The 23,068-nt window shown below is 21.6% G+C and overlaps 1 protein-coding gene across 1 annotated transcript; it reads left to right on the forward strand.

Moving 5' to 3' along the window:
* The first annotated feature begins 362 nt into the window (after positions 1–362).
* LOC112593111 (elongation of very long chain fatty acids protein 4-like) lies at positions 363–20,380 on the forward strand. Its single transcript, XM_025337391.1, has 8 exons — positions 363–476; positions 15,592–15,699; positions 16,266–16,456; positions 16,809–16,898; positions 17,501–17,557; positions 18,376–18,481; positions 19,867–20,003; positions 20,088–20,380. The coding sequence occupies exons 2-8, from the start codon at positions 15,609–15,611 to the stop codon at positions 20,262–20,264; spliced, it is 849 nt and encodes a 282-aa protein (XP_025193176.1). The 5' UTR covers positions 363–476; positions 15,592–15,608; the 3' UTR covers positions 20,265–20,380.
* The last annotated feature ends 2,688 nt before the right edge of the window (positions 20,381–23,068 follow it).

Consider the following 23,068-nt stretch of genomic DNA (forward strand, 5'->3'; position numbering starts at 1 on the left):
TTTTGAATATTCGCATTTTTTATAATCAAATTTCCCATAAGTTCAAAAAAAATTCAATAATAAAAAAAGATATTATATATGTTTTGAATAATATTATGTAAAGTAATCGGAGTCTAATTATACATTAAAGTTGCTCACCTCGAACTCAGCGATCATCGGTTAAGAACGCTATTCACTCAAACATAACTATCACTAATACATGTTATCGGGTAGTGTACACTTCGCAAATAATTTTTGCAGAACGATACAATTTTATGTTATATTGATCGTTTTATATTGTATACTTATAACTTAACAAATTTTACCTAGTAAAAAACAAATGTGCATAAAATAGTGTTTGAATAAATTGAATAAGTGTCGGGCGATGGTATTTTTATTTGCGTAACAAATTTAAAACATTTTAAGAACTTAAAAAATAACTTACAATAATAATTTTGCCTGTGTGGTAAAAAATTGTCATCTTTCAACAACACAAGGTAGGTGTAATTTATCAGTATTAATAATATAGTAACACTAGTATAGAAACACTAAATAAAGTTATAGTATTTAGAAAACTAAAGCTATATCAATTTAAACAAGTTATTGTAGTTCTCAAATTTAATCCGAATTTAATAGCTACAATAATATTCAAAATACTTTTAGTGGTTATCAATATTTTTAACGTAAAAAAAAAAAAATTCAACAAAATTATGTAATGTAATAAATTATATTTTTTGGGTCAATATATAGCCCAAAATAGAAAAAAATATTTTTTTACTAGGGAACTGGGAAATCAATTGATGTTGGTCGTAAAGTGCTAAAATTTCATCACATATAGTTTATTAACAAACAAAAATATAGGGTACTACTATAGTTGATAAAAAAGAGAGACTTCATTAAACTAAATTAGTGTTAAATATTCAATAAGTTAAAAATAAGTAAGTAAAAAATAAATAAATAAGCAATGTAAAATAACCTGAACAATAGTTATGTTGTAAATTTGTGTATACCTCATCAATAAGTTAGTCACTGTTATGGGTATGTTAAATTTTTATTCAATTTTAATAACCAGTGTATATCTATACAAAAAATCATTCTAAATAGAAATTATTTGAAAACCTTTATAGTTTATTTCTAATGATATTATATAATTTCTTTTCGTGGCTATTTGTAATTTGTATTGTAGTATACTGCTTATTTCTTTAAGATTAACTAATTATAACTTCACATAATCGTATAATGCATACATTTTAAAGATGTTCAATTAATCTAAATAAGAAATAAATATTAAAAACAAAACAAAATAGGTACTATATTTTAGGTATTGAATAAAACTCTACAATGAATTTTTTTTTTTCAAAATTCTAACTGCAACAAATATAAAAATATATGACAATATTTTATATTTTTAATATTTTTATATTAGATACAATATCAAATTATATAAGTTTTGTATTAAATTCTTAAATTTTTAAGAAATTTAAAATTATTTTTAACTAGTACTGAAAACTTTCCTGAAGTAAAAACTACATCTAGTTTACTACTTAAAATCATCATCAATATTGAAATTTGAAGCATTTTTTGTAAATAAACAGTGTGTTCTAAAAAAAATAAACAAATAAATACATCATTTTAGTAAAAAAAATCAGATTTTTTAAGTAGAGAAAGAAAGAGAATTTAGTATAACACACTTGTAACTTGTCTTTATCACGTTTTTTGCATATACTATGATATACTTTTAAAAATAATGACTATTTATCGAATAATAAAAAAAAAAAAAAAAAAATGAAAGCTCTTAATAAAACACAATAATAAGCTTCGATTGTTGATATTTCTATAAAATGTGTCAATCATTGATTATTATTTTTATTTGTTTTTTTTATATCCAAATAAAATATTAAAAAAACTTCTTTAAAGTAGAACTACAACAAAACTCAATTATTAAAAAAAAAAAAAAAAAAACATCACTAAAAAACCATGAAACCGTTACTATTTTTGCTTTTCGCAGAATTCAAGACGTAAATTTATGTGATTTTCCATGAACACATTTACGGGTAAAAAACTCGAAAAGTTTCATTTATTCATATTAAAGATCAAAAATTGAGTCTGTTGATACTTAGAAATGTGCATCTTACAATTCTCATTATATGAGTACGTAATATCGTTGAACGCAAAATTAAATACGGCATCCTTTAATTTTTTTTTAAATTAATAAATAAATACGTGCACTATCGTATTTATGAAAGAAATTTTAGACACTGCAGTTTTCAGAAAGTTTCCTTTTAAAATGTTATAATATGATTTATCATTGCTTTTAAATTCTATATTGCAATACTTGTCACCGTACTGAGCTTACCGAAACGTGATCTACACTGACTGCACTCAGATTTTATAATATAATACATAATCTGGCTTATCATAATAATAATATTTATACCGCACAAGTTCCAGTATTAAAAATTCAAAATTATATTTTAAATTTCAAATAGAGGTGTATGATTTTAATTGTAAACTATCAAAAATAATATTTTCCTGAAAATGTTAGTAATGAACAAGTAATGAACATTACACATTTTTACAAATTTAATAAAAATATAAATATGAATAGAAGCCATTACATATTAACAATAAACATGAAATCCTACCTTCATCATCATTGTTTCGGGTATATACTGATCCTAAATCTACAAAAATAAATAAATTAAGATTTTATTGTTTTATTATGTGTTAATAAAAATGATAGCTAATAGATAGTTTTTATTTATTTATTTATTTTTATTGTTATTATTATTATATAAAGATATGAGAATTATCAACTTTTTCCTCTAAAAAGTATCAACTAGACTCAGTTTACAATCAAAAATCTCCTTCGAAGTTTTTGATTCGAGCATTTATTTTTACTGAAAGAAGTCTATTAAGACTCAAAAATAAATAAAATATCAAACATCACTGTAAAATCAATACTTTCTTCATTTCGCTTAGAATCTAAAATGTATAAATTACTAATTTATATTACTATCCATTTTAAAGATTATTATTTTTATGAATACAAAATACATTTTTAATTTCATATCTCGAAGTAAAACATTTTTTTAGAAGGATTTAAAAAGTATTTGAAAATCAAACGTCTAACTAATACCTAGGTAATTAATTTATTAAAGTTATTTAAAGTTTATATGGGTAGAGTAATTGATAAATATTTAATGAAACATACTTATAGCTATTCTCTCATCATAGATTTAAATACTTATAATTAATAAAATACTCGTTTAAAATTTAAATTTTATATTTCCAAATTCTAAAAAAATATTCTACTTCGAGATATGAAAAAAAAAGTAACAAATATTAAAAAATTTAAATAACTTTAAAAATTATATCGATAAGAAATTAGTTTTCTTTCAAAAATGTTAATTATTTTCAACATAATATGTGTTTACTGTTGAAAAAACCACTCAGTTTATTATATTTATATATTTGAATACAGTTATATAATTTTGCTTGCACATGTACTGAAGCTTGTGTAAATAATGTTTTATAGCTATAACGAAATACATGTGATCTGATAATAAATTGTATAATCCACAGGTATATTTTATCATTCTCTGTAAAAAAAATTTAAATAATCCATGCATAAAAGTATAGTCATAATTACAATAGTATATGTGTATCTAACTATAATTCGAAAGTATTAAATTGTAACCAATGATTTTCATACCCAACAATATTTCTGATGACAACATAAATATCATGTACATTTAAAGAAAAATTTACTAATGTCCAAAATTTAAATTAGTCGATTTAAACGTTTTGCTAACATGTACGTGTCACTTTCTGTAATTAATGAAGAAAAAAAAACAAGTTTATAACTTATACAGAGAGTTTTCAAAAAATAAGTTTTAAATTAATAAACATTGATGAAACATGTTTTTAATTCATAATCCCACATATTGCACGCTGCACGTAGAATAATAATAGCGGTGTGTTTTAATATAGACTTCTACATTAAGACTGAAAATTAAATTATTTTATAGCCACATTAAATTTCATAACTCTTGAATACATACAATATTATTCAAATATTATAAAAACTCTAGTTATAGATAAATCGATTTATAAGCCATTAATTATGCATTAATGTTTTAAATACTATTATATTAAATATATTGACTACCTATAATAAATAATTACCTAATACAAATAATACAAAAATTTTAAATGCAATAAACGATCGTATAAATAAAGTCAAAAGTATACCATTTTTAAATTATTTAAGACTATTATTTTCATAGATATTTATGATTTATCAATATTTGTTCAACATAATTTGTACTTGAACCTCCGAATAAATTTAACTATATATTGCGATTACATCAGTTGATGTATCCCATATTCCCATGATTATACGTAATTATATTCGTAATTTATTTCCTGGGTAACAATTTTCGTATAAGAATAACGATTATTACATATTTGTTGTTAAAGTTAAAATATAATTACTATCTAATGTTTAAAACAAAATATCACAACTAGTATTAAGCTCTACACCGAAATGTTTTTTGAAGTCTTACTCGACGCTTGCCACATGATGATGAGTAATGAATGTGTAATTTACACGAAAACTTTAACCTATGTGTACAATACAACTCAATAAACGTAAAGCATACTTTTTTTTTTGATAACAATAGTAGCACATTTACCTACTTTAATATATGTGCCTTTACTTTAAAACGTATTTATATTACCATTTACATTTTTAATAAATGTTGTGAATGAATACACAATAATTATTTAATTTATTAATGAATTATTTAACTATTATCAAATGTTTTGTTAATATTCACTGAATTTTAAAATTTACTTTATACTTTGATACAATATTTTGAACTGAATCTAAACTTAATTTTTTTTTCAATATATTAAGACTTCAAGAATTTAAAACTTCTATTTACAATATGTATAGTTTTTTCAATAAATATTCATCAATAATTCACTAAATTGAATTATTAAACATTTTCTGTAATTATTCAATAACAATAATGTATTTAATATTAACAATTTTACTCGCCTTAAAAGAAGGCAGCAAAACACATTAAGGATTGATGAGTTGTTTAAAATTATCTTATAATCATTTAAGAAAATTAAATCAAGAATTTAAATTTTTTACTAGAGTAAAACATTTTTATAATACCTTCCCCCTTCATGTGACAAAATCCTGATTTGCGTATTCTACTGATATTTTTTACCTACAATACAAATTAAATATTATATTAAGTACTGAGACATTTAATTGTATTTTTACTTTTGAGTATTATTTATTTGCATTGCGTAATTCTTCAAATATTTTTATAATTTATAGATATAGTTAATGATTAAAAACCTAAAATTTATTAAAGACTTATAAAATTGTATTCTGATAAAACTTTTTTGAAAATTAGGTAGTGTACTATAAAATAAAAACCACTTTAGTAAAAATAATTAACAAATATTAAAAAGTTTATCAGATTTTACATAAATAATTTGTTAGTAAATTTCATGTAACGTAACAACCAAAATATGCTTATAGCAACAGAAATTTGTTATTAAATAAATGTATTTATTTTTTATTTAGAAATATTACATTAATATTGTACAAACTGTATATAGTATACATATATATTTTGTATAATGAGTTATTTAAATGTATAAAAAATAAGATGCCAATCCTTCGAGTAGGTAATTAGTAACAGTTTACGCGTAAAATTATGATTATTATCGATATTCATAAAATATGTGTTTTTTTGCAATAGTTAAGTAATTTGACATAAATCACTTTATCGGTTCATTATGAACAATCAATAAGTCACATTAATTCTAATATATACCATTATAATAATAACATAGAATGCATATTAATATTTTTTGTTAGAACTGTAAAACATCCATACTATAATATTTCATTGGCAATTGAAATTTAATGGTATTATAAAAAAAATATGTTAAATACAATTACATTAAGTTGGTTCTGATAAATTTTAAGAGAAAATCTACCAATATAGATTTTTATATTAGTTCTTAGAAATTATTTTTAAGTTAAAGGAAAATAGTATGTAACCGAATTATAAAACATTTATATTTAGTGAATAACATAACACGTATTCTTTATATTAAAACGAATTTTCTTTTTTTCCGGGATAACTTGAATTTTAAGTTACTAAGATTGAGATTCGTCGATTTTATTAAAATTATGCGTTGGAAAAACATGAAATAATTTTTAAAACTTAACATAACTCCATAAAATATGATACTTTGTCAGAAAACTCGTAAATATTTATTTCTAAAACCCACACAGTTTTTTTAAAGTTCTTGGTTCAATATGGATTTAATCACATGAGATACCTTAAGAAAACTGTTTTAATTTTAATAATGTAGTTATGTAATATAAAAAAATATATAATTTTAATTCTATTTCAAATTATACGTATAATGATATACATTTTTTTAGATTAGAAAAAAAACATTTTAATGCAAACCTTTTTTTTTAACTTAGAGGTTAATATCTTTAATATTATTTTGTTTTGACAATTGAAATAACATCAATAACAAAATAAATAAAATAATCAGTGTCAAAGCTTATTATAGCCGTAATATAATATAATATACACTCAAATTTAAGGAAAAATAAATTCCTATATTATGATATCAAGTTATAATATTCCAATATACAAAGATATTTCAAATAAATTGAATAACTTTGACAAAATCATAGAATATAATTACATAAATAAAATAAATCAGTATAGTTATTTAACTCAGTAGATGAAGTAAATATTTAGTTGTTCTTTTAATTTTATTATTATTATTTAAAAAAATACAGAAAATAAATTCATGATAATGCAATGAGTAAATTATTTAATATTTATTTACTAAGCGTTACAGTGTAAGAGAAGAAAGGTACATTGACATTTCTTCTAATTAAACGTTTTTCAAAAACATTTTGTGTTATTTTTCTTTTTTTAATTTAAATATAATTTATAAATAATTATTGTACAATATATTTTTTTCATTTTTAAGCAATAATTTCTCATTACAAATTTCTATGCAAATTTCTATAATTATATGTTATAATTTATAGCTTATAACAATAAATCAAAATTGATTTCCTTTTATAAAATATTATTACAATGGGCATATCAGTAATCAGTACTTATTAAAAATATAAAATACATTTCTAAAATTTTCTTTCCCAACAAAAACAAAATTGAAACTTTTCAAATGATTTTCTAAATTATTTTGTTTGTTAACAATTAATTTAAAAACTATCAACTCAAGGTTAGTAAATATATATAACTTACTTCCTTTTTTTGATATAATGATGAACGTCTAAATCGATTAAAACATTTCATGTCATAAATAAACCAAAACAAACTCAACGATTTTACAGCAGCTAAATATCGAGTTAGGTTTTAACACAGTATAGTATAGTAATATTATGTTAAAACGTATATGCAATTTATTATATTTAATAACATAATAATGTCAATGGGGGCTAAAAGTAAATTATAGATATCACACGGATGCTTATTTAAATTATAATGATTATTAATACATGTGGACTTAATTATTTCCTGATTTATTTAAAAACATAGTCACTAAAAAGCAAAAGGTGTAATTTTAGATTACGGAAATAGGTTTATTTTTATATATTTTATTCATAGTTTAATTAATGTTATTCTTATAACTATTATGTTAATTTTAATAATAGCTAGCGATTAAGAAAATTGAATATATTTTAAATGAACTAAAATTCATTAACACGTCCTATCATGGAGATTTTGTTTAACTACTGTCTTATCGTCTATTTACTCAACATTAAAACCAACCGGAAAATTAAAATTAAATAATATGTGAACAGAGTTGTCAAAAATACGACAATGAAAAATGGTTGGTAGGTAGATATTTTCTTAATTGCATATTATGTTCTTAAGATCCTTATATAGGTCATTAAGTAAAACATTGTTATGAAAAAAATTACCATTAGTGGACCTCTGTAAAAACCCCTCCTGATAGTTTTTTAAATAGTTATTGATACTTATTTTCTCAGTACCTATTTAAAGAAACCCTTGATAAAATCTAAGTAAAATTTTTAATCCATAAAAATGCTATACTTTAAGCACTCTTAGAGCTTATAAAAATATTTTTAGAAAATAATGAAAACATTTTTTTTTTTTTGAAAACTATTTATGTTTTAAAGCCAAAAGTGTACAATATCTACTACTAAAATCGAATATATTATGCATACTTAACTAATAGTATTATCAGCTATATTAATCAATGTTTTAAATTATACTTAAATTAATGTTAAATATTAAGTATTAACAGCAAGTTGTATATAATAATTTATAAAAATAATAAATATTCAATTTTAAATAAAATAAAGAAAAAATTTTTTTATGACAAAATTATCAGTGAGCTTGTTATTAAAAAGTGTTAATTATTTTAACATTACAATAAATCATGATTAATATCACAAGTGATTATTTTGAACTATAAGCGATTTTAATCAATTTAGAGTTCAAAATATTAAAATTATATATTTCACTACAAAACTTATAAAAAAGAAATGTTTTACTACTTACATAATAAGTCATTTTATATTATCTTAATCAGAAATTATAAGATATAACATAAATTGCGTAAAAATAATAAATGCTATTAAAATGCACATCGAACCGGATTTCTATACTTGTAAAATTACCTATTGTAGAGAACCTTGACTCAAGTATGACCTGTTAACCTTTTCACTATATAAGATTTAATTATAATTTCTTTTTTCTACATAAATTCAATTTTATCAGGTAAGTGTATTTAGTAATAAAATTTAACACAACATTTAAGTGTGATTAATTAGCATTTTAGTGTTTTTTTATTACTAAACAATAGAATAAGATTAAAAAAAAAAAAACAAGTCTAAGTTATTAAATAAAGGTATTTTTTTTGTAATCGATAAATATATGTTAACTATTTCAATAATTAAAAGATACAATTAATTAAAAACCTTAGTACCTATCATTCGTTTTACAATATAAATAAATACGAATTTGTGTAAGAAATTATGTGTAACAAATACCTAATCATTTTAACTATTATATGTATCTACTACCTGAATTATAATAATTAATGTTAATGGCCAATTGGAAAGCATCCCATTATAAATTTGAATTTCTGTCTTAATAAATGTTTCTCTTTTATTAGGCGTGTTTAATGTACAATAGTATAATAGTGATAACTATATACATAATTCTTCCACAAGCAATATATTAAACATTGTCACATTGGTAAAAATATTTTGTACAAACCTGAGTTGCATAAATACAATTTAAAGATAAAAAATCAAATACATAATACAAACATTTATCAAATAAATTACTGTAAATAAAACTAGTTATTACCACTATACAATTTACAGTATTATACTTTTTTACAGCTTACACTTAGATAAATAAGTAAAAAATTCAAAAGTTTGCCTTAAATTTTATCAAATTTTCAATATTTTTAAAATCTATGCTTATATTAATTAAGCATTTGTTTATTCAAAAGAATATTTGCAAAAAAAAAAAAAAAATTGAATCTAATTTTAAAATCTGATTGTTAAGAATAATAATAATAAATGTATAATAACCATTATATTAAATGAGAAGGCTCAATATATTTGTAGAAATACTTACATCATATTACCAAAGTGAGTGAAGTATATTTAAATGCTATCAATTATCAATATTCAAATGTATATATTATAATACAATTAGAGTTAGTGTATCAGTGGCAAAATGTTTAACATTTAAGATTAACGTGTTTGAATGGCTTAAATGCGGTCATCAATATAGTATAGTTTTATGCCCCATCAAATTGTTAAATTTGGTTAAATAGACAATATTATCGAACTAAAGCTATTTAAAAAACACTACACATACGTATTTTTTATGTTCAAAATAACAAATAGGTCTTGAATCATCGGCACATCGCCAGTGGTTATAGACATTTAATATTTAAAATTATAACCCATCTGTTTTTATAATACTATAAAGTACGATTAGTTCGCTTATCGTTTAATAAGCTTAATATAATTGCATTTTAATGTGAAAACTATATATTAAAACCGTCGGGAAAAGTGAGGTGTAAAATTGCATGTGTAAATGAGACGGATCTTATTGCAGAATGACCTTCGAAGATGTCCACAAACTCGTTTTACACGAATGAGATAGGCCTAAGGCTTGATGGTTGTAAATTTTTGAAATAACACCAATATTAAACACCAGTAGAAAGTCAATGCCGTTCATTGTATCTAATTTTTAAATTATTATAAAAAATACCAAATATTAGATAACATACAAATCCTACTTTTAATAAAACATAAGACCAATACATGTAAACGTTCTACTATTTTACATAATATATTATACGAGTAAAAAATAATAAAACCCCATCAGATAATAAACAAACAAGTTTATTTGCAATCTCGATTACTGTAATTTTAGTATTTGTAAACAAATAAAAAACCGTTGGAATAACTGGGATGAGGTTCTATAAAAAAAAAATCCAGTCTGACATATTGTTTTATTGAATTGCATTGTAAAGATACATAATAAATGTTACAGGGTATATTATATGTTTTGAGTATAATAGTTATACAGCACAAAATGTAAAAACTAAAGAGAAAAAACCATTTTTAGATTTTAATTTTTAATTTTTTGTCTATGTTTAATGTCAGTTTAAATTGAAATAATATATTGTTTACTCAGTACAGAACCATAAAAAAAACAATTTAAATTTTGTGTTTTCAGATTTTTTCATAAAGATTAAATCATAAAAACAAAATATAAAACCATTAAAATTGCAAGTCTATCATTTATTGTTAAATGGATTTTATTAATTTATCGGAATAGAATTTGTTCATCATATAAATCTAAAAATTGTACGATTATAGCTAATTTATTGAGTATGTGTGAATTACGAGAAATAAGTTTAATGTAATTAAATTAAGAACTCTCTATTACACCACAATATAATGAATATAAAAATAATTGTACTCTACCAATTTTATATACGTACAAGTATACATTGTATTATATATTACGATGTTTTTAGCAACTTTTGAATGTGTTAAAATAATTTGATAATTATATACACGTTGTTCATTATAACACGCAGTTTCCTTATAACTCTACAGTTTGATTTAAAGTTTTGAAATAGAGTTTGAAAAATTAATTATTAGGAGTTGAGGTAAATATTGTTCTGAGACATATTTTAACTTGTTTCCATTATAGGAGTTATGAAAAAGTCTATAGACCATAACCAATATAACAGGTAGAGATACCTATTAATTTTCGAGTAATACAGCGAATTATAATATTTGTTTGGTGTTATCTACGGACAATAATTATTGATAAGAATATATAATTATAGTTATATTAACGATATTTAAAAGTCTAATAAATATGCATTAGGTTATTACATTAATGGCAATTTTCCTTCTCCAACTATATAGAGTCATTTACCAAGTATGCTTATTGCTCAATCAATTTTTCTCTTTCAATGACGCAGTTATCCAAAAATGTATGACTGGGTTTTTAAATATACCCAAAAATCATATTTTTTAATGCTTGAGTTTTTTTTATATTATTTAAAAAGTAATCTACTAAGATACAAATTTCTGTTTTTTAAATTATAAACCCGTTTTAAACAGTAAATTACTTGACAGATAATTTTTTTAAAAATATATCAAAATAGTAGTTTTTAAGTTATTTAATTTTGTGTACTAAGAATAATAGATCCATGATATTAGATTTAGAAGATATGGAGACTATCATTGTATTTTAAAATTAAAATTATCTATTAACTATAAAATTAATCCAAGTACAAAATAAATACTAATTAATATTACATCAATTTTATATTTACATATAAAATATGTTTGTTTTATATAAACATAATAATAATTGAAATGTCACTTGTTAAAATTTTAAATTAGGTAAATAAACTTTTAAAAAAATTATCCATAAGATAATGTACAGAGGTAGAAGCAGTTTTTTTTATTTGAAAATCAAAATTTCTTATCACCGCAAGTCATTTCTAAAGTAGTATACTATATTTCAAGAATAAAAAAATAAAAATAAAAATGTAAATATTTAAATATTTTAAATCATTTGTTTTATTTTTTACAATTTATTTTCAATAAAAAATTGAGTATGAGATTTGATTTTATCGTAAGAATTTTAAAAATACTGTTGCAACTTTGCTCAGAAGTTTTTTTTTAATCCATATGGTAATTTTTAAATTAAATATGTGACACGATCTCAACTATAGTAACTTATTCAAAATAATTTTTTAGGTTATAATAAGGTTGAAAAGGCGGTGGTGTAAGGACCTATTAGTCTAAACCAATCTAATAACTTTTGTTCTTTTTTCTATACTACCTTTGTTATTTCTACTTTTCTTTCCACATATAATACCTCCTAACATTGTTGTTTAACATTTTTTTTTTAAACTAACTGTATACTTTGTTGTACACTTTAACTGTAAAAGTGCCTTCACTGAAAGGTATCTTTAATCCGTCCTTCACGCCATAATTATTAAATTCATCAATTTCACTTATTATTCAAAATCTATGTAACAGATGATGGAAATACAAATTAAGTAAATAAAATAAAATAAAAGGTTAAAATAAACATGTCAAAAACTCATGAGCCACGATTTCATTTAAAAAAATTAAGAAAACAGTTGAATATCGTGCAATTATTTTTACTTTTCACACGTCTACATATGTTTGTTTACCTAAAATGTCCATTCGATACATCATGTTTTACCTGATCAGAATTATTGCTATAAATTATTTTAACAGCTTGAGTCATGATATATTTAGCTCTAGTTGAGGAAAAAACATTTGTGTGACACTGCAACGTTGCGGTCGTCACCTGTTCTATTTGAGAGGTCATCAACAGAGGTAATACCATTATAATATAGATATACGCGCATACCTTTTACCGCCCAATTGACGTAAAACTTTCTCGATCGAAAATCACACAAAATTCATTATTTGTTTATCGGTCAAACGTCATATTTCATTGTAATTAGCATAATTACCGACCTGTTTCGTAAACACTATTCGTCAGCTAATAATTACTGATGACATCGTCTTTAATAGTTATAACGTGAACGGTTGTCCGCTGGAAAATTCCATAGTACGATCGTCGTTGCAAGTGTAGCACACTCGGTTTATGTTGTACACGCGTCCGCCCTCAAAACTCGTACGATAGTATTCCATAAATTGCCGTAATTTATGACGATCAACAACCGAGGACAGACGGAAATTGTTTAGTAAGAATATTTTCAATATCTATGTAATAAAACACATAATAAATATTATGCACATAATCACCTTGACATGAATTTAAAAAGTTAGTTCTGGTAGTCAACAAAAAAAAAAATATATATATATATATATATCCGCGACCACACAGTAATGTACGATATTCAATTGTGAGAAATTACAACGCCGTGTACTGAACCTGATTAATTTGTGTTACATTACTTTATGCGTAAGAGTCGCACAACTCTCTGTGATTCTGTTGCTTTTTATCTGGTCGTTGAGTCACGTATTACATAATTACTACAAATCGTCTAGTCTTTAGTAGGTAACATAATAATATTAGTCATGTGACACAATTTAAATGTTAGACGATTTAAACTTTTATAATACGAATTTGAATAATTAGTAATTCGATTACTATTCGATACGTGTGCTAAAAGACATAATTATTAGAGAAAATACTAGTGTAATATACTTGTATTATCAACTAGGATTATTATGTACAGAAAAGTTATACGTATATAATAAATTTCATTGAAAATTATTGTTTATATTTACTTATTTACATTTTATACTCATCTATAAAATAAACCAATTAAGTAATTCTATTATTCAATAAATAATAAACTCTCACTTGGAAATAAAGAATAACAAAATAAATGTATTTAAATGAATTGCTAAATTTATAAACTTAAATATTACAATATTACAAAATAAGAACCTTGATGTAAAGTAATGTTAGTGCGTAATCATGAAATGTTATATTATTTTAAAAGCGACGACTGTTAATATTGAAAAGACTAAAAAACTATTCTTAGTAGAGATCAATTTATTTAAATACCAATTAATATTTTATTTTATTGCATAAGATATATTAAAAAGTATGATATGAGTAAGATTTATAATATTAATTACTTGCAACAAAATATATCATCAATTTTGTCAAAAACTCGTGTTACATAAAATATATTTTGTTTTTATTACTCAAATTTTAACTAACAGTTAAAAAATTATGAAAATCTATTAACACGGTTTGTTTATAAACGTTTTAGTTAGAATTTTTATGATATTAGTTAAAATTACAAAATTTTTAAATTATTTCACAGTTAAATACAAACCTATTTAATACCTTCAAGAATTAAAAATTTAATAAAAGATTCCTCATAATATTTTCATGCTTGAATTAAGAAAAAAAAGTTTAGAATATAAAGTTTGTATAAGCTTTTAAATTAAAAATGTTAGCAAATTGTTGTTGAAAATTCAAATATAAAAAAAAAAACAATTTTATCACAAACGATATTTGTTTTTTGATTCTACTTTAAAAAATATTAACCATACAGAGTTAAAACATTCCATTATTATTTAAACTATCAGTTTCTATAAATAATGAGGTATTAATATTATTTAAAGTACTTTTGAGTAATTATAAACATGTGCAAATTTCGAACTTTTTTAAATGATATTCAATAAAAGTTGATCAAAAATAGTTTTTTCGGTCAAATAGTTTACAAATTGAACAAAAAGGTTTTTAAAATTGAAAAATGAAATTTTGTATAACATGGAAATTATTAAAAATTTGTAAGTGTAATTTTTGTTATAGGTGTTTGAAATTTAAATTTTTACAAAATATATATAACACCAATTAAAGCACCAAATACGTTATCAACCTGAAAACATCTCTATGAAATTAAACAATATTTAAAAATAAAAGTGTTCACATACAATAACAAAATTATTCTCTCATCTTTGAAAATGATAAAGAACAGAATATTTTTCAAAGAAAACATGATCAATAGTTTTTAACTATTAAAAGATTTAAAATTTATATTTTATATTTAACTCAAATTTAAAAATGTAAAATCGTGTTAACTAACAAAAAATATATATTGAGATTTAAATAAAAAAATTATTTCGTTACGTTTTTTAGACAGCAGAAAATGTATACTATATTCAGATTACCGATATTCTATATTAATAAATTTTGCTTTAAGATAAACATAGTATAGCTTTAAATGAACAAAAATGTTAAGGCATTTATTATTTAAAAACTTTAACACATTTTATTATTTGTACACAAAATCATTTATTTGTACACAAAATCATTCAAATTTATAAAGTTTTTAAATGGAATCTTTACAGCATAGATTTAATATTTATTGTACTTTTACCTAACATATATAATAATTATTCCCATATCATGTAACACAGAATTATTATAATTATTATTTAAACTATTTAAATGGATATTTTTTTCTCTGTGGTTCTAGGAGAGTAAACAAGCGTCATGGCGAACTTGACGCAAACAAATTTGAATCATTTCATGTCTCAAACACAAGATCAATTAATAAAATTATTTGAAAAAGAACTGGTTTTTGGTAAGTATTCTTTAATAAACATTTAAGCTATAAGTATCGTTCCCAACTATCAATTGTTATATTTTGTCATACTTTCGCTTATACACTATTTTACGCATATACTTAGTTGCCTACGTCTCCAGTAAGTTATTCCTTTATGGGCTGAACAATCATTAATAAATATAACTATATTAGTGATGTACAACGAAATTGTATTTCGATATCGAACTAATTTTACCGACATCGATGTACCTAATTTATTGAATATACATCGATATTTGATATAATTTCATTACCGTATCTATTTTCTATTTATTTAAGTTTTAGTAGTTAATCAATGGCAAAGAATAATAAACAATAACAATAAGCAATATTTTCTATTTTTCCGTCAACAATTTCGTAACTATTTAAGTAGTATTGTATTGTTTTTAGTTTTATAAATGATATCAATATAATTTGTTATTCAATATCGCGATACAATTTCGATATAAATGAATCGATATCGATGATTATAAACATCGTTGTGCAACACTAATAACTACATACAACTAAAATGTTTAATTTATATTGGTAAAATATTATTATAGATGAAGTGGTTGACTCGTGGCCACTTATGAGTACACCATGGCCAATACTCTCAATATTATCTATATACTTATTGTTTGTATTGAAACTCGGCCCAAGTATGATGGAAAACCGGAAACCATTTAACATAAAATATGTGATGCTTTTGTATAATGCTATTCAAACACTTTATAATAGTTGGATTGTAGCTTTGGTGAGTTAATTTTTAGTTAATTAACTATATTATACTATATTGGTGTTCATAATATTATACACAATATGATAAATTATTATGATTATAAATTAATTTCAAAAATATTCGTTAAAAGTTCACGTATTATGTAATATGTAGAATGAAAAACGACAGTAAAGATTATTAAAATCTTGAAAGTATATTTTATTCTAGGGTAAATGTATACAAATGTACCTATTTATTTGTTAAAAATTTTAAAAATCTTTTACTGTGATTTTTATGGTGACAAGTGTATTAAGATTTAAAATGTATTACAAACTAATCTTCAATAGGTATAAAGTTTTATAAGTATATTACTTTTTTTCAATTTTAGTTCTTTACCACGTCTGGAGCATGGAGCTACTATATAAGTCATGTATGCCATCCACTTCCTCGAGATCTCAATCATTTGCTTATACATGAGGTAAGTAAAATTAAATAACTAAGTTGAATATTTATCAACTTAATACATTTATTTATACCCAAATGAAAATTTTTATTTATTTTTTAATCAAATAATTAAAGAATAATGTTTAAAATTTAAATATCTTATATTACTACGTGTCGCTTATATACAAAAATGACACAACTAAAAAACATTATTTTTCAGGAAAATGATTTACAATGTAAAATTTTATTTTTTGTAGACACAATTTTAAAATATTTAACATTATTATAATTTATAACATATTTATATTTCACATATTAAATAGAAATACACATTTAATATGCATAATTTCAGAAGTTAATTCAACAATAAAATGCTATTATTCATTATTTTTTTATAATTAATTAATACAATTTATAGCTATTTAGGTACTTCAACTCGCTATTTTTTTAAATTAATTCACACTAATTAAAATAGGCATAATAATAATTAATTTAAATATACGAATTCATTATTCGTAAGAATTTCATAAAATATATATAATATACATAATGTAATATTATATTTAAGTATTTTATTAGACTCCTATATATGATTTTATTGTTTAATACTTATGTTAAAATTTAAATTTGTTACAGTTCAACAAAGGCTCATGGTATTTTTTCTTATCCAAAGTAATTGATTTATTAGATACAGTAAGTATTTAAATTTTTTACTTAAAAAAATTAAACATTGATTAATTTAAAATACGGTTAAACAACATATTTATTACCATGTTTTTGAATACACTACATTATTGAACGATTCAATACCAAGATTTATGATTCCTCAACCAAATATCAATTCAATTATGTATCAAATCATTCATATTACATTTCATACATATTTTTATCATTCTGTTACAGAAACTAAAATAAAACGGCAATTAACTCCTACGTTATTGATACAATTTAACTAATTTTTTTTATTAACACACCATTATTAAAACTAATTTCCGCCTGATACAGCGTTATATTTTATTGATTTAATAATAATACCAAACAATTTACATTTTTAAGTGAGAACTAACAATCAAGCAAACATTTATAGCAATTATTGATATCGTATAAAATACATAAAATTAGATTTCAATTATCATTTAGATGTTCAATCAATACCTGCAGTATAACCAAGTGCAGATTGTTATAAATAATTAATTCATCATATTTACTTCACACTTGTTTACATTTTTGAAATAGATTGTGAAATAAATAAGACAACTAAATGTGCAACAACTATTAGTTATAGAAAAATGTGTCATAAATCTTAATACATAATTATAATATTAAATTCAAAAATTTATTAAAAATGCAAGTATAAACTATAAAATGCTTAACCTTATAAATGTATCAATACAATACAATTTATTTTGAAACAATTCTAATTTTTTTACAATAATTTCTAACATTTTCCATGATTATTATTATTATTACTTACTATGGAATAATTTATTTACTTGTTTATTTCATCACAGGTATTTTTTGTCTTGAGGAAAAAACAATCCCAAGTATCTTTCTTACATGTTTATCATCATGTAAATATGGTAATCACATGCTGGGCTTTTCTACGATTCATAAAAGGTAAAAATGTTTTTTAATTATCTAATTTGTTTTTTTACTAGTAATCGATCAATATTATTATCTACCAACAATCGTCAATTATTGCCTATTTTTATTACTAAAAAAAAAACTTAAATTATTAACACCAACAATCATATTTACATTATCAGTGTATAATTATCATGGAGCATAGATAAATCAATAAAAAATACATAGAATTTTTTTAATTCTAATTTAAAATAGAACTAAAAATCGAAAAATCTGTAACATTTTTCTCAACAATCTGTTAAATATCTATTGCACGATATCTTATTTTATAAAATATTTTTAATTTTCAGTAATAAAAACATGCGTTTTAATAATAAATAATAAATTAAGTTTAAATTTTAGTAAATATAATTCCTCTTTTAATAAATGTATTTTAGTATTTTCTAAATTAATATGATATAGGTAATAAAATTTTGTTTATTTGTAGCTTAGTTTTTTAATTTCGTTCGAGATCAATGGGATTTAAGGAGAGATAAAATATAAGTTTAAAAGATAATTCTTACTTAACTACCTAACTAATCACTGCATAAATAGAATGTTTTGTTCAAATCTCATGAATATTTTCTCAAATTATCTTTTAGTACCTGTATTTTAAATTGTGTATAAAAGTTTTAAAATCAAAATTTTAATACGTAAGTTATCATAATATAAAATAGAGGTTAAAAAAATAAGCGTTATAAAAAAATTTTTATATATTTTGAAAAATTTATATTTCTTACTATTTTATTATAATTCTTTTTTAAATTCCTTTCTATTTTTAGGTTTCAGTATTAAATGATTTCATATTCCATCATGAAATATTTTCTTAAAATTTCAGTTTATAAAAACTAAATATCAAAAATTAATTAATTAATTATTATAAATGAGTGTAGTAGTGAACTAATATTTTATAAGTTATTCCTAGTCGATTTAAAAACGATAAATATTTATAATTATTAACAATTGTCTAAAATTCAATTTTTATGTATTAAAATACTCTGAAATATTCTGCTTAAAATTATTAAAATTATTTTATTTTAATAAAGAAGTAAATAAAAATTTAAGAAAAATAAAAAAGGTATTATTTTTTTCATGATTTCAATTAAAAATATCTATAAAAAACATATTTTCTAATATAATATGTATTGAATTTTAAAATAATTTCTCTTTATACAAAACTTATATTTTAGGTTATATATATGTAATATGTATAATGATTAAGTTATGTATTACATTAATACATTTTTTAATATATATTTAATTTTAAATTTAATTAAGTTTCAGTTTATAATACAAAACAAAATAAAACAATAAATTTGTCATAAGGTCAAAACACGTATTTAATGATTACAAAACTATATGTAAATCATATTTTTTAGGAGAACAACTGATATTTGGTGGACTCGTAAACTCATTTATTCATACAGTAATGTATAGTTACTACTTTTTGTCAGCTTTGGGTCCACATATGCAAAAATACTTATGGTGGAAAAAATACTTGACTCGTATGCAAATCGTAAGTTCAATTATTTTATTTTAAAATATTACTGTGTTCTCGAAAATTCAATGATTTTAACCAATAATTATGATGTTATTTCAGATTCAATTTCTAATGATAATGGCATATAATGCTTGCTTGTACACATTTAACTGCAACTTTCCAAGATTATTTATTTTGTATGTGATTGCTGACGTCTCATTATTTTTGTACTTATTTTTAATGTTCTATAAAAAAACGTATGAACAAAACCAACGAGCAAAATTACATGCAAATTAAAAAAAACAAGAAAAAATGCCTATTTGTTCATAGTTTATATTGTTCGTAGAAATGTGATTATCTGTATTTTTTTTTTTTTTTTTTATCAATATCATACAATTGTTTTTTTTTTCTTATAATAAGTATAATTAATAAGGTTTCTATACATTAAATTATGTTTTTTTTAAATTCACTCAGAATCCAAAGAATTACATCGCGACGCGCGACACGTAGTTGTTATATTAATAACAATAACGAAATAATATTGATGACCTATGATTTCAGTTTTAAATGAAACTTATTTTCTTATTCTTAAAAGCATGTTTTTTTAATTAATAATTTATAATATTATATTAATATTTCAATATTTGTGTAACATCTACACATATAGCTAATTATGTGATTAATATTTTAAGGACTTTATGTGCTTACGACTATACAATATTGGCTTTTAATAACAAATGAGAATAGAATTTTGCCAATATCATTTGTAATGTTTATGTATAATTTTTTTTTTTTTTTTTAACTATAATCATTTGTGTCTTACAATATTTATTTTTCTATTAACTTAAATTATAACTCCCAATGGTATGACTTATTTTATATTTGAAAAAATGTACATAGTTTTTATATGCACAATATATTTAATAAGCTTTATTTGTTAACTATCCAAACAATTTTATGTATGTGACTTATTATTAATATTACATAACTATTTGATAGTTAATTTATAATAAGTAGGTAATTATAAAATATTATGTTATATTATAATATTATAATTTATAATAAGTAGGTATATGTTAAAAACTATATAAATAAAAATTCTATCCATATAAAATTATAATAATCAATGATGAACATATTATAAACCAAAATTATTTGAATTCACTATGTAAAAACATCATAAATTACAACATAGCCTCATAAGAACATAAGGTATTCTTTGATGTGCTAAATATTTTAGCATTAATCTAATATAGTTTTCATAATACTTATTACTTAAAAGTTCAAGCTACACAGGGCATTCTGTAAGTCATGATTAAAATTATAAAATATTTTACTGATGTTTTATATTATTTTTATCATTGAATAAATTACCAATAGGTATACTTTAAAAAAACTGATATTTATCATAGCTATTTGATAATAAGACTGCTATTTCTCGCCAAAACATATTAAATTAGTTTTTAAAAATAATTGATTACAATATTATTATAAGATATATTGTATAATTCATTATACGTAAATTGTTGAAAAATAAATATTTTAATTACTTAAGAAGGTGCATATCTTTAAAAGTACAACTCAAATATTATTTTATATTATAAGCCTTATACAATTATATAACCGTTATGCTTAATTAAGTACATAATTAAATAGTCTATGCCTAATTCCAGTGTTAATGGTATAATTAATAATTATTATATAGTTTACATATTTTATTTAATCATCAGTATTAATTTTAGAATACTTTATTATTGTGAGACTATACATTTATAATAATCCATGATTGTAAAATTAAAATATCAATAATAATTATTTATGATTTAATACTAATCCAGCATTATTTATTTATTTGTTTAATTAGATACAAATAATATGTTTACTGTGAACGTATATTAAATAAATTGTATGGCATTCACGTTCGTGATTTTTTTAATAAATCAAAATTTTTTTCTACCTTCATTTACAATCTATACAAGTAGATAGCAAAATGAAAAAATGTGATAACAGGAGATCATTTTAATCGTGTTACAAATAGATAGCTTCATAAATGTGAGTGGTGAAACCGTTTATCAATAGCACTTCATATATCTTTAAATATGATATCATATGTGTGTTTTTTTAATGGGTGGATCCACCAAGAAGATCTATTTAGTGTGTTTATATAATTTTATGAATAAAAAAAAATTACCTATTTGTAATTATATACATATTCATCTAATGATATGATTTACAATACTATTTTTTTTTGTTATTTAGTAGGTATTTTAGTTATCTTTATTTTATATAAATCTGATTAGGAAGAAGGCAATCTATTTTTCATTTTGCTTATTCTAGAACACATCATTATGCATGTGAGTCTAGATTATGCTTAATTTTGTTGCCCCAGAATACGTTTGTATGTTATTTATATTATTTTAATATGAAATTCTGTTGTATGGTAAGTTTAACACAGTATTAATATTATAATTTAAATTTCCTTTAACTTCATTTCTATTTTATTTTTTACAATGTAAATGATGTTTTAAAAATTCCTATGGATTTTTAAACATTTTAAATCCGCAACAGTTAACGGAATGATTATCATTACATACTTCATATTTTTTAAGAAGGTTAATACTTTTGGTTGGTACAGATGTCAATTCAGTGGTTTTCGCAAACGCGAGTATGATGGTTATTTCAATACGTTATAGTGTAATCATAGTCTTGACAGTTTAGACATTTGAATACCTGTTTGTTGATTCCATATTGAAATAGCATAAAATTTTAATATTTAAGCTTGGATATATCTTTGGTATTTAGCACTTCTAAATAGTAGACGTGAGAGTTTATTTTGGATGTTCTGTAACGAGTATTCATAATTTGTCTTGTTAAGACAGTATTTTGTTCAAGTTCTTCTTTAATAAAATCTAGTTGCTTGATGATGTACATATTTTTTATAACAATCCAATATGGTTTATTTTCGTGAATAAGTAAAAATACAGCATTTTATTATTTTAAAAACTTAATTATAAGTCTTTGTTGATAATTGATGAAGTACTATTTCAAATAAATATATATTAAAGTTTGGTGTTTCAAAACTTATTACTTATATAAAAACA

Source organism: Melanaphis sacchari, unplaced genomic scaffold (genome assembly GCF_002803265.2).
Source record: "Melanaphis sacchari strain LSU unplaced genomic scaffold, SCAv2.0 Contig1_pilon_pilon, whole genome shotgun sequence".
NCBI classification, from domain to species: domain Eukaryota; kingdom Metazoa; phylum Arthropoda; class Insecta; order Hemiptera; family Aphididae; genus Melanaphis; species Melanaphis sacchari.